At 41.8% G+C, this 12789-nt stretch overlaps 1 protein-coding gene across 8 annotated transcripts in view; it reads left to right on the top strand.

Moving 5' to 3' along the window:
• RBMS3 (RNA binding motif single stranded interacting protein 3) overlaps nucleotides 1-12789 on the top strand; it is a 989419-nt gene that overhangs the window by 786903 nt on the left and 189727 nt on the right. For all 8 annotated transcript variants that reach the window (XM_075921983.2, XM_075921984.2, XM_075921980.2 and 5 more), the window contains one exon: nucleotides 6962-7119. In XM_075921983.2, the coding sequence (XP_075778098.1) occupies nucleotides 6962-7119 (158 nt within the window). The remainder of the gene's footprint in view (nucleotides 1-6961; nucleotides 7120-12789) is intronic.

Genomic DNA, 12789 nt, shown 5'->3' with positions numbered 1-12789 from the left:
CAGAAGAAAGAGGGTTTACAAAGAATGGTGCAAAAAGCCAAAACCAGATTGAAATGAAAGAGGAGAGGCCTGAGCCACAGTATTCAGACCCTGACTTAAAATCCCCCTCTAGTGTTGGAATGTCCGGTTTGGGAGTCTCCCTTTCTCGAAGTAAGGGTTCAATGTTACATCTCAATTCCAGGTATGGACTCCGAAGTTCCCAGTAACTCCATGTAGGCTTTCCTGACTAGTAATACACCTCTTTGAGGCCCAAAGTTTTTGAAGAGCTTGGGCTTGTGGTTCTGGCTCAACAATTGTTCTGTGACCCAACCAGCAATGGTGTGCAGGAAGGTTATAGAAATCTACTAAGTCTGGGTGTACATTCTTGTTTATCAAAGAATGGCATGTGAGCTCTCAAATGAAAGCTGGTGTCCTGCTAGTCGTGAATATAATTGCAAAATTTATGGGTGGGTGATGTATAAGGAGTTCAGCACAGATGCTGAAAATATGTTCTTAAAGGTAAAGGTCACTAGCAAGAGATAAATACCCATCTACCTGTGTATGTGTAAACTGAAGATTGTCTCATTCACAATGGGTATCCCTTCACCAGTATGAAGTGAATGCAAATGAAGGATCCTGGGGACTTAGGAAAGAATGTGACAGGAAGAGACAAACAGCAGGGTAGAAGGAGCCCTGTCTGTGGCTGTATTTCAAAGGTTAGTGTGGTTATATTTGGGAAGCAACAATGACATCTGGGCACCTGTCAATGAGGAACTAAAAGGATAGTGGTTTTGCTTCATGAAAAAAGGGGTTTCAGCCGGTCTTTACTGAAAATGCTCAAGGCCTTTGGCTGAGAGAAACTTTTTTAGAAAGGAGATTATCCTGTTAACATGCTTTCTAGAATGTGTGATTTTGTTTTATATGCAGCCATTTGTTTCCAATATTCGTACTGTTACTTGAATCTCTTTTCCTCGACAATAAACTTTTACTCTTATTTTCACTGTTAATATCTGTAAGAGCTGGGTTATTAAGCAAAGTGGTAGTCCTGAATTATATTGTGCCTACTGGTGTATAGTGTTCCTTTGGGAACAGCAGGCCTGGTAATTCTTTGAGTGTTCAGAGAAGATGGAGCTGAACACTGTAGGGAACACTCTTTAAGCATTGCTATCTGTGTGGAACGCGCAAGGTCTGCAGGGGCCAGGAAAATCTTGCACATGCTGCTAGGGGTTAATGCTTTTGGGGTGCTGGTCCCTAGTAGATGCAGAGAAAACTGCTTTGTGTGAAGACAGATAGAGGTGAGGTGCCTTATCATCCTGGGTTTCTTTGAGGAGTGTTATACAGACACATTTTGGCATGGAAGATATCTTTTGCAAAAGGAAGGTTACTAATGAGGAGAAGGGAAAGTGATTGATGAAACTGGGGAGGAGGGAAAGTGTGTGTGTCATTCAGGAACCAGGGAATCCAGAACACAAAGATGCAGAGTTACTAGGGGGCTGTGCCCCCTGCTCACTATGCTCGCCAACTCCCCTCTCTCTGGCCGGAGGAGGGTGCAAGAGCAGGCTGGAAGTGCAGGGTCTTGGTGGAAGGGATGTGTGAGGGGACTGAGGGAGGTCCCAGCAGGGGGGTGAGTGAGCAGGCTGAGGTGTGGGGTCTCAGCCAAGGATGTGTATGAGGGATCTGGGGTGTGGAGACGGGGAAGGGTGCATAGCTCGCAGGTTCCACCTGTGGAGTACTGGGGAGGGGACAGAGAGAGGGAGGGAGGAGGCAGGGCAGCTGAAGGCAACGGGGTGGCAGAATGCAGTGTGACATGATGATGTCACTCTGTCCTCACACAGGAAAAAATTATAGAGAGAGAGCAAAATGCAGGTATTGTAATACCCAATCCACAGAGGAAGAGTCCTCTGTGTTTAAAAAGAATTATGGGAGCCTTAATGCCAGAGGCAGCATGGTACACTGCTTACAGCTGGAGCTCAGTCAGGAAAGTGGATTGTAATCTAGGCTTTGACATTGGTTTCTATGTGACCTTGGGCAAATCATTAAAGGAAGCAGTCCCCAAACTTTTCATGGTCATGCCCCTCCTTTCCCCTGTCTGCACCGCATTCTTTATGTCCACGTCTACAACTGTATTCACAAAAATGAGCTGCAAATATCCGTGGATTTGCAGGGCTTTACAGATAGGAATTAGAAAAACAGAGAATGTTCTTAAGATATTATTATAGTAAAATGTGCATAAATGAGTGATCATATTTTATAGGGGAGGAAATAAAACCCAAAAGGGGCAAAGTGTTGAAAAGTAAACTGATCTTGAAAATGGAAAAAAAAAAAACCAGCGTGCCTCCAGCCTTTCTCAACTCCTATAATCACCTGCCTTCCTCTCCTTTCTTTTAAACCTTCCCTCATGCCCCATCCCTTTTATAGATCAGAAGATTGTTTCCCTCCACAGTCACTAAAATACATTTTTTGCTTATATTGCATTTCATAACTGAATTGGGAATGAGGGGCTAGGAATGTTACAATGTCAGCAATGTGAAGACAAATCGTGTGATACAGTCTGAGACTATAAACCTGGCTGATATTTGGAGGTGGAGAAAAAGAGGGAGGCGAGGAACAAGGAAGGCATATTATGAGTTAAAAATTAGATTAATTAATTAAACTTCTTAAAAGCGCTTTCCCTTTTCAGCACTTTTCTGTGTGTATATTGTGAAGTGTTACTTTACTGTAGCTGAAAGAAGAGGGACGATTAAGAAGTATCTTTGTTTTGAAAATGCTGAGCAGTGGAGTCAATTAAAGCAGCGACGTGATCTCAGACAGAGCCTAATTAGACCAGAGATCTGCAATTTCACAGGCAGTGTAGTTCAGAAACAATCCGATCATTATGCAAACCTCTGCCTTTTGATTGGTTAACTGTTTGGATTAATCAACTAATGCGTGCTTACAGATCACTATATTCTACCATTTTTTATATATATATAGAGAGAGAGAGAGAGAGAGAGAGAGAGTACAGGTTGGACCTCCCTGGTCCAGCGCCCTCAGGTCCGTGATGAAGAATTTTCCTAGACCAGGGAAGGTCATTTCTGGCCCTCTCCACCACCAGTCCCCCCAGCTATGGCTTTTCTACCAGCCTCCCATCCAGCTTTCCCCTGCTGCCGGCCCCTCAGCGCAGTACTCTCAGCCCCACCGTGGCAGCCCAGCCACCACAAGCACAGACTTGCTGCCGGGCTCCTGGTCTCATGGGGCAGCCCCACTGCTGGAGTTCAGCTGTGCTGCCAGGTTGCAGCCCTGCTTGGGCTTCAGCCTTTTGGGGCAGCCCTGCTGCCTCCCAGTCTCACCTGGCAGCTCTGCCAGGCACAAGCCCCACTTCCAGATTCCTGCCCTCACCACCAGGCAGCCTTGGGCTCAGGCTCCTGGCTGCATGAGGCAGCCCCGCTGCCTCCCAGTTCCGCCACATAGCTGAGCCACTGGTCGGCAGCAGGAATTAAGGACTCCTGGTTGTGCTGCCGGGCGGTCCCAGTGCCGGGTTCCCAGCTCCACCGCTGGGCAACCCCACTGCCTCCTGGTCTTGTTGGGCAGTTTTGCTGCCAGGCTCCAGCACACTAGGCAGCCCTAATGCCTCCCGGTCCCCTGGCGCACTCTCCCTGCAGTGTCGCCACAGGGTCAGCCCTGCTCTTAGGCTCCCAGTTTCACTGCGACAGGGCAGCCCTTCTACTGGTCTCCAGTCCTGCTGCAGGGCTCCCAGCTACCAGCCCTCCATGGGACTCTCTGGTCCTGGAATATCCCTGGTCCTTGTGGGGCAGGCATGTAACCAGACCAGAGAGACCAGTTAAGAGGGGTTCAATCTGTAGTGCAAGTTAGACCTATAACCAGAATACAGAGAATAGAATAATTGAGAAAATACAGAGTTATGCATCAGAGAGTTGATAGCCTCTCTCATGCTCGCTGAAACAATTCTATTTCAGTAGAATATTCAAGTGTGAGGTTCTGTTTTCATTACTGAGTCTTGTTCATACCTGTGGGTAAATAAAATTACAACCAACATGTTCCATACCACAGGGCTCCCGCTATTTCCACTTTATAAAATGGTGGCTATTTCAGACTGCTTTGAGGTGTGGTAATTTTGGTGGAGATGCATTATGGACAGGGCTTAGGAGGTAATATGCAATTTATCACATGTAGCATTTCCAGTGCCAAGCATTCATGAATTAGATACCAAAAAGTGTGAGGTTGGCTAAAAACCAGGAGACTCTAAACATAAGAAATGCTACTATTGAGGGTTTTGAGCTTGTAGGGTTCATGTTTTCAAGTGTGTATAAATGGAGCCTCCTTTTTTTTTTTAAAGGTAAACTGAGATTCTCCCCCACTGACCTATTCCAGGGATCTGGGGCTTTAAGAAAAACATCAAATATTGTGAGACTCTTTATATAATTGTGAGAGTTGGCAACAATGCACATGTCACTGAAATAGAGTATCAGGCACCATTACATTTCTGATGTATGGATGTTTTCATATTCACGTGTGTATAAACTGTGTATATGTGTTTATATATGTAATATAATTAAATGTTAATAGAATTCCTAAAGTGTTTAAGTGATAAAGTAAGTTGACTGCTTATTACCATTGTTAGACATAGTACTATTCTGTTTCTCTATTGTATTTCCAGTTCAATATAGTTATTTGATGCCAAGTGTATTAGGAGCAATTTATAGTGAGACGGAGCTGGGTCTCTCTGAATTTATAATCTTATGTTCATCTTCCATACATTAAAGGCAAAAATCAGCTACATGTGTATGGCAGAGATATGCATTACTGAACTGCTATAGTCACCCAGCTCTTGCCTTGAAACTTTCAGAAATCCTTTGGACTTTTTTCTCTGCAGGATTGCGCCTTTTGTTTTCATTTATACCTTTGTACGGTGGGTATAAATGGCCACAAAATCAGAATTCCCTACTGACTCATAGTGATGGTTTACTTTACAGGGGATGAATGAGGGGCAAAGAGGTGGAGAAACAGGCTTCTTGGGTTTGCATGTTGTTGTTCATATGTTTGGCCTGATGCATGGGATCTTATATGCTTGTCCACAAACCAAAATGCAGTGGGTTAACTGAAGGTGTGATTTTAAAGTTCATTTAGCTAAACTCGTGCCAAATCAATTTAGCTAAACTCGTATAGACATTTTGAGTTTGGTTTAAACTACAGATGTGAAAGGTTAACTGTGTGTCCTGAGCTGTCCCTGTCTGCAGTGGCTTGTGTGCGTCAAAGGCAGGTGCTATTCTGGGCATCCGGAGCAGCCGGCTGTGTATGGCAGGTTCTGGGTGGCAGGCATGGGCTGCTGCAGCCCATCGGGGGGCAGATATTACTCCAGTGCAGCTTTGCTGGAGCACTTCCCCTTAATTGGTTAACCAGTTAAATGGGATTTTACATCCCTAGTTTAAATCAGACTTATTTGGGTTAGCCTAAGGCCTGATCTACACTTGGAATTTACATTGGTGTAGTGCATCTCTCAGGGGCACATGAAAAATCTACACCTCCTGAGAGGAATAACTCTACTGAACTAACTCCCAATGTAGACAGCACTAGGTTGACAGAAGAATTCTTTCATCCTCCTCCTACTCAGGGAGCTGGATTATCTATACCAACAGGAGAATTCCAACCATCAGCATAGGTAGTGTCTATACTGAAGCTTTACAGCGATTCAGTAGTGCAAGTGTAGTGTATTAGATATAAAGCAGCCCTAAATTGATTAGAAACACATATAAGTTAAAGCGAAATAATCTGCTCTTAAACCAAAACAAAGTGTGTCCGTACAGGTGTTTAACTGAATTGGTTTAATTAAATAGATGCAAGTTTGTGTGTAGACAGGGCCTTTCTTCATAGTTTGTAATGTTTTTGCTGCACCTGTGTTTTGTGTTCCCTTTCTGAGAGTATTTTAGAAAGTTTACGAGCAGGAATGTTTGCCAAAACTGCCATTTTAAACTAATACTCTTGAGTATTAATAGAATATGATTTTCAAATGTGTAGTCTTGTGTATTCACATTTTAACATATTCTAAGAACTATGTTAATCCAATAAAGAAATAAAGCATATATAGTCAAAACATCTTGAAGTTTGAATTGGAAATATCGAACATTCAAGGCAAAATTCCTCGATAGAGCTTTTTGGAAAAATTCCACAAAATACTTCTCTGTTTTCAGCTAACCTTACTCATAGACTTTGTCTACACTGCGGCTTTTGCTGCAAGAGTCTATGCAAATGAAGCTCATTAGCATATCACCACATTTCATTTGCATAATTTATTCAAGCTGTTTTTACGCAAGGGTTTTTTGTGCAAAAACAAGCAGTATGGCACCTGCCTTTGACGCACACAAGCCACCGTTTTTTGCAAGATTCCGGAGAGGCATAAGGATCTTGTGCAAAACAGGGTTTTTGCGCCAAAAAAAAGAGTCCATTCTGCTTGTTTTTGCACAAAAACAGCGTTAATAAATTATGCAAATGAAGTGTGGCAATATGCTAATCCACACTTCATTTGCATAGGCTCTTACGGCAAAAGCCACAGTTAGACATAGCCATAGTTACCAAGTTGCAAACAGTCTTCAGGCTGGTATATAAGTCTCTGCATACAACATGTGCTGAATATTTTTGAGCAGTGAACACATAGGTGGAAATCATGTGCTGTTCAGCCAACTTTCTAAATCCGGCCAAAGTCCTGAAAACACTTGTGCATGTGTAATGTCCTGAACCTGAACGATCCTATTGAGTTAGATGGGACTGCTCAGTTCTGGAAAGAGAAGCACATGCATGAACCTTAGCAGGCTATATTTGACAGATAAATTGTCAGCTGTGAATAGCTTTCAGAGCTCTGCTACTAATCATGTTATGGTTTCTTAGCATTGCATTATTTTGAGTACCCAACAATTTTGGATATTGGGGGCCACAGTTTGTTCTAGTACTGAGTTTAATCAAGGCTCTTCTTTTTGTTTTATCTTAGCAACAAGAGCAAGACCCAACTAACCTATACATCTCAAATTTACCCATTTCCATGGACGAGCAGGAATTGGAGAATATGCTGAAACCCTTCGGACATGTCATTTCCACCAGAATATTAAGAGATGCTAATGGAGTCAGCAGGGGAGTTGGCTTTGCAAGGTGAATCCCTTGGTCTATTTGATTTATTCTGGTGTCAGGGGGATTTTTTTTCGGGGGGGGGGGAGTCTTTGACTCTTTGCAAATGATGTTTCTTCTGTAGTTCTAAAGCCTCATCACTATTGAATATGCAGAGCAATCAGGTAACAGCATCTTTATCAGATTGAGTGTCTGTCCTTTTTGCAAAATTAAAAAACACCAATGCAAATGGGAGTTCATCCCATGGGTCCACAAATTTATACTTTTGTATATGGAAATAAAATAGATAGCAATAGTGAACTGTTCAGGCATTATCAAGTTTAGATAATAATAAATGTCCTGTGGCTGAATGCATTCAGAGATTTAGCAAAGTCTTTCTAACAAGGAAAGGTAAATTTATCAGTAGGAAGAGCAGAGGAGAGGAAGCATATCTAGAGAAACACAAGTTGCTACAAAGCCCAAAGGATTCCAGGCCCCTGAGAGGAGGTCAGGAGAAAGATTTACATTTGAGAAACCCTGGCCGGTGTAATGTTTTAGACAGACTAGAGAAGAGCTTGTGTCATTGTCAAGAGAGGAAGGAAGTGTTTTCATGTTAACTAGAAGGAAATACTTACAGAAAGCTCCCTCAGTTAGAAACACTGCTAGACATAGTAGATTTGTTTAAAAATAATAATTGTAAAGAATGGGAACTGTACATAGAAAAGGATAGAAGAAGTAAGTGGAAGAAGGTGCAACTTATATAGCGACTTACACTGTACATAAATATCTCCTGCTTCAAAAGAAAAGCAAACATCACTCTGCTTTACAGAGCATTCACAAGACTGCTCTTTTGAAGAGCAGGGCAAATTATGACTGAGTTATCTTGTGGATTTCCCTGCAATATATTATGTCTTGGTATATATAGCATGACACTTCTCCCAGTACCGTGAGAGCATTGAGTAAACTGGGGATAACTGAGTGATAATGAGGCATTTTGTGAGATAATTGGCATTGTATTGTTACCCTTGTCCTCGATATACAAGATCATCACATGAAAGGAAATGTTAAGGTAATATTGTCTGAATTCAAATAGTAAAAGATATACCGGTGAGGGTGAAAGATGACACCATTCTTTACTCACCCTCTGTGTTAACAAAGTTAACTTGCCTTTTTAGAACTCACTACATGCAGCTCAGTATTACTGGCTGATACACATTGAATTGTAAAAGCTGGCTTTTTCATGGAAATGTATTTAACTGTTAATTTTTTAAAAATCTACATGATAATGCAACATGAAGGCCATGTGTTTCAGCACACAAAAACAGGAAGAGTGAAATCCTGGCTCCATTGAAATCCATGAGGAAATTTCCATTGACTTGAATGAAGGCAGATTTTCTCATAGCCACAATTGCATGCTGAATCTTCACTTTGCCCTTGGGCATTAGAATTTACAGTCCAATCTTTAATGCCACATTTCTCTTCTATTTAGTTTCTTTTTACAGAATGTGTCACTGTATAGAGATAAGCACTTTATGGTTGCCTAGAAGCATGTGGGGGTAAAGGCTAATACATCTATAGTATGAGGACACACAGTAGATATGGGTGACTGTAAGGCAATGATGGGATATCAGTTGCATTTATATGGTCCCTCACCTTTGCCTCCATTAAAGACACCTAAACACTCAAAAACAGGGGAAAATAAATGCATTATGTATTTTGAAAATCATGATTTTAAGCCAATTTCATGTTCTTTTGGGGACAGCACCCTGAGTTTTGAATGCTTTGTGTTAGCAATGCAGCTGGTGAGAGTAGCAAGGGAAGCTGAGAGGGAAGATCCATGAGAGTAGGGTGAAGCTAGTACATGAGGTGTGGTTTAAAACATGGAGTGAAATGTTGGACTGCATCCTGAAATGAATGGGCAGGCTGTGGAATGAAATAAAGTTGATGTATCTGTGGCCATACTTATTTAACTCTCTGAAGAGAGAGACTACGCAAGTTGAAGTCCGGAGAGCTACCTCTCAGGAAGGCCATAAGGGATGGGGTTATGATCATTACGGTGGAAGGACATAGAGTCAAGAAGGTGCCTTGTTGCTCAATGGTGGTAGGCATATTTAAAGATACACAGAGAGGTATTGGAGAAAGAGCAGTTAGGAGTGAAACACTAGAAGCAAATAGAGGGTGTTAGTTGAGGAGGGAAATAGGGATCAAGTTAGCGTGAGGATGCTCCTCTTAACCAAGGAACGCAACTTCTGTCTTTGAGACACTTAATTGAAGGCAGTTGAAATGAAACCATACAATTATTTGAAAAAGTCAGATATTATTTTGAATGCTTATGTGAATTATAGGAACAAAATGTTTCCTATATTGAATCAGATGAATCAGAAGAATGGTCTATCAGATCCAGTATTTTGCCTCTGGCAGCGGACAGTAATTTGATGCCTTAGAAGAGAGGGAAAATTCCCCAGATACATTTAGATGGCTATCCAATATGCTGTTAATATTGTTTCTTATTGCCTATAGTGAATAGGAAAGGAATAGATAATAAAACTAAATATTATAATGGCAGCGCTCTCTCTCTCTCTCTCTCTCTCTCTCTCTCTATCTATATCTAGTATGCATGTATATCTCTCTCTCTCTCTCTCTCTCTCCATGGTGCGTTCACACTTTGAATACTGTGTGCAGTTCTGGTTCCGTCATCTTAAACAAAGGTATATTAGAAGTGGAAAAGGTGCAGAAAAGGACAATAAAAATGTTTCAGGGTATTAAAAGTTTCCATATGGGGAGAGATTAAAAAGTCTGGGACTGTTCAGCTTAGAAAAGGAGGGACTTAAGGGGCATTTGATTGAGGTCATAACATCTTGAGTGGTATGTAGAAAGTGAACAGGGAAGTGTTATTTATCCCTTTACAGAACACCAGAACTAGGTGTTTTCATCAGAATTTCATCAGCTGATGAAATTAATACACAGTAGGTTTAAAACAAACAAAATGGAATATTTCACACAACACACAATCAATCGGTCAAACTCATTGTGATGGGATGCTTTGAAAGTCAAAAGTATAACTGGGTTTAATAAAGTCTTAGAGGCATAGCTGTGTTAGTCTGTAATTTTAAAAAACAATGCATAGATAGATAGATAGTATCTTGAGCTTTTATGGGCAAAACCTACTTCCTCAGATGAGCAGATTGGTGTGAAAAGGGGGGACCCTCCATTTTTAACAGAAAAAAGAAGGTAGATGGGGAAAAAAGTATGTGTCAATTGTAGTGCCGATACTAATGAGGCTATTTGAGTGGGCTGGAAGTGTACAGCTATCAACTACATGATCAGTGGATTACCCTCCTCTTAACATCCTGAGTTGAAATCCTTGTGGAATTCTTCAAGGCTCTCCTTCCTGTGAATCCATATAATGAAGATGTCATCAGTGTAGTGTAAGTAGAGTAAGGGTTCTAGGGTACGAGAGCTGAGGAAACATTGTTTGAGGTCAGCCAATAAATGTGTTGGCATATTTCGGGGCCATGTGGGTGCCCATAGCTGTGCAGCTGACTTGAGGATATAAATTGTCCTCAAATTGGAAATAGTGGCGAGGACAAAGTCACACAGCTCAGTCACCAGGTGTGCTGTGGCATCATCGAGGACAGTGTTCCTGATAGCTGCTAATCCGTCATCATGTGGAATGTTGGTCTAAAGAACTTTTCCATCCATAGTGGCCAGGATGGTGTTTTCAGGGAGATTACTGATGTTCCATAGTTTCTTCAGGAAGTCAGTGGTATCTTGAAGTTAGCTAGGAGTGCTGGTAGCATAGGGTCTGAGGAGAGAGCCAACACAACTGGATAATACTGCTGTAAGACAGCACCTCTTTTGACAGCCTCTTTGATTATAATGTTAGAATTGTTTTTGAGGCTGTGGATAGCGTTGTGTTCTGCATAGGTGAGGTTGTGTCACATGTTGTTTGTTCACACTATCAGCCTGTGCATGTTTGTGGAAGTGCAAATGACTATCAGGAGGGGTCCACAGAGAGGCCTTCCTCTTGTGGGGTTGGCATGGGAGATCCCGAGAGTCAGTGCGATGTTCAGTGGTGTGTTGGAAATATTCCTTCAGCGGGAGGTGGTGAAAATAGACTTTGAGGTCACCACAAAACTGAATCATATGTGTGAGGATGGTGGGGCAGAATCTCTGAGATAGGACAGATTCTTCTGCGGGGCTAAGAGTGTGGTTGGAAGGTTGACAATGGTGTTAGGTGAGTTGAGGATACTGGAGTCATTAATCATAAAAGTATTACTCTTTAAAAATTTAGTCACTTTATTTAATTGTAACACACAGGTGCTCTGGGAGTGTAACATGGCACAAGTTCTTTGCATGCATCTGTCATGGAAATACAGCCCTTTCAAGAAAAAAAATTCTACCTGGGAACTACTTACATGCTTTAGGCTGAGTTGGAGGGAAAGCAGGGACTAGGAGATGCCTACTGTGGGACTCTCTACTGCAGCCTGAAGAAAGATACATTGCCGAGGAAGAACTGTGGGCTGTGATTGGATTTCTGGAGGGAATAGGACAAGTGGAACTCCCTGTGTACTGAGAGCTAGAGCAGGAACTCAAGAATAAAACTGGTGAGAGAACCTGATCCAAGGGGCTACGTCTACACTGGCCCCAAATTCCGGAAAAGTCATGCAAAGCAGGTAAGTCAGAATAGGGAAATCCGCGGGGGATTTAAATATCCCCCGCGGATTTAAATAAACATGTCCGCCGCTTTTTTTCCGGAGGATCTTTTATTCCTACTTTCAAGTAGGAATAAGAGATCCGCCGGAAAAGGGCTTTATTCCGGAGGATCGCACCAGTCTGGATGCTTTTTTCCGGCTTTTCCCCAAGCCGGAAAAAAAGCGGCGGACATGTTTATTTAAATCCGCGGGGGATATTTAAATCCCCCGCGGATTTCCCTATTCTGACTTACCTGCTTTGCATGACTTTCCGGAATTTGGGGCCAGTGTAGACGTAGCTAAGGTGTCTGGATCTGAGGTATCCAGATACAAGGGTGATGTGTTGCATAACTTTTGTTTTAAATTAATTACAAACAAGACCCTTGCAAGGGAGAATTTAATCTGAAACATCAGTGATTGGTGATTACTCTAGCAACATATAAAAAGGAGAAATTGAGGCATGGTGGCATGCTTCAAAGAGAAAGATACATCAATTGTGTTACAGTGCCAAATCCTGATCCCGTTGATAACAATGTTAAAACTCATCATTAAATCAACGAGACAAAAATTGGCCCCCTAAAATCATCTAGTAAAAAACTCCTTGGATATTTTTGTTGAAAAGTAGTGGATCTTCAGACGTAGTCATGTAGACGGGTTCTTTTGTAACAGAAATAATAGGAATGCTCCTGGGGGTTTTGTTATGAATGCCGTAGTTAAATGTTCTGTTCTACACTATAAATTATGCTGCATACTGAGCCTTTTTCTAAGATGTTTTTAAATGGTAAATACAAAAAAGTGTTAGAAGCCACTAACATTTTTTTATTGTGTTTGCTCTCTCGTAACTTAAAATGACCTTGTAAGATTCAGCCCCAAGCAACATTTTACAGCAAAGTCATAAACCTCCAAAACCAGAAATTTATGATGGAAATGCTGACAGTCAACCATTGCAATACTAGCAGGTGCCAGTATAATAGAGAACCGGCAAGTGAGAAGACAGTAGCATAAATCAGCTGAGCTCTGG

The sequence above is a fragment of the Pelodiscus sinensis genome, chromosome 2 (assembly GCF_052426305.1).
Source record: "Pelodiscus sinensis isolate ZL-2025 chromosome 2, ASM5242630v1, whole genome shotgun sequence".
NCBI lineage: Eukaryota > Metazoa > Chordata > Testudines > Trionychidae > Pelodiscus > Pelodiscus sinensis.
This window is presented reverse-complemented; position numbering and strand designations above follow the sequence as displayed.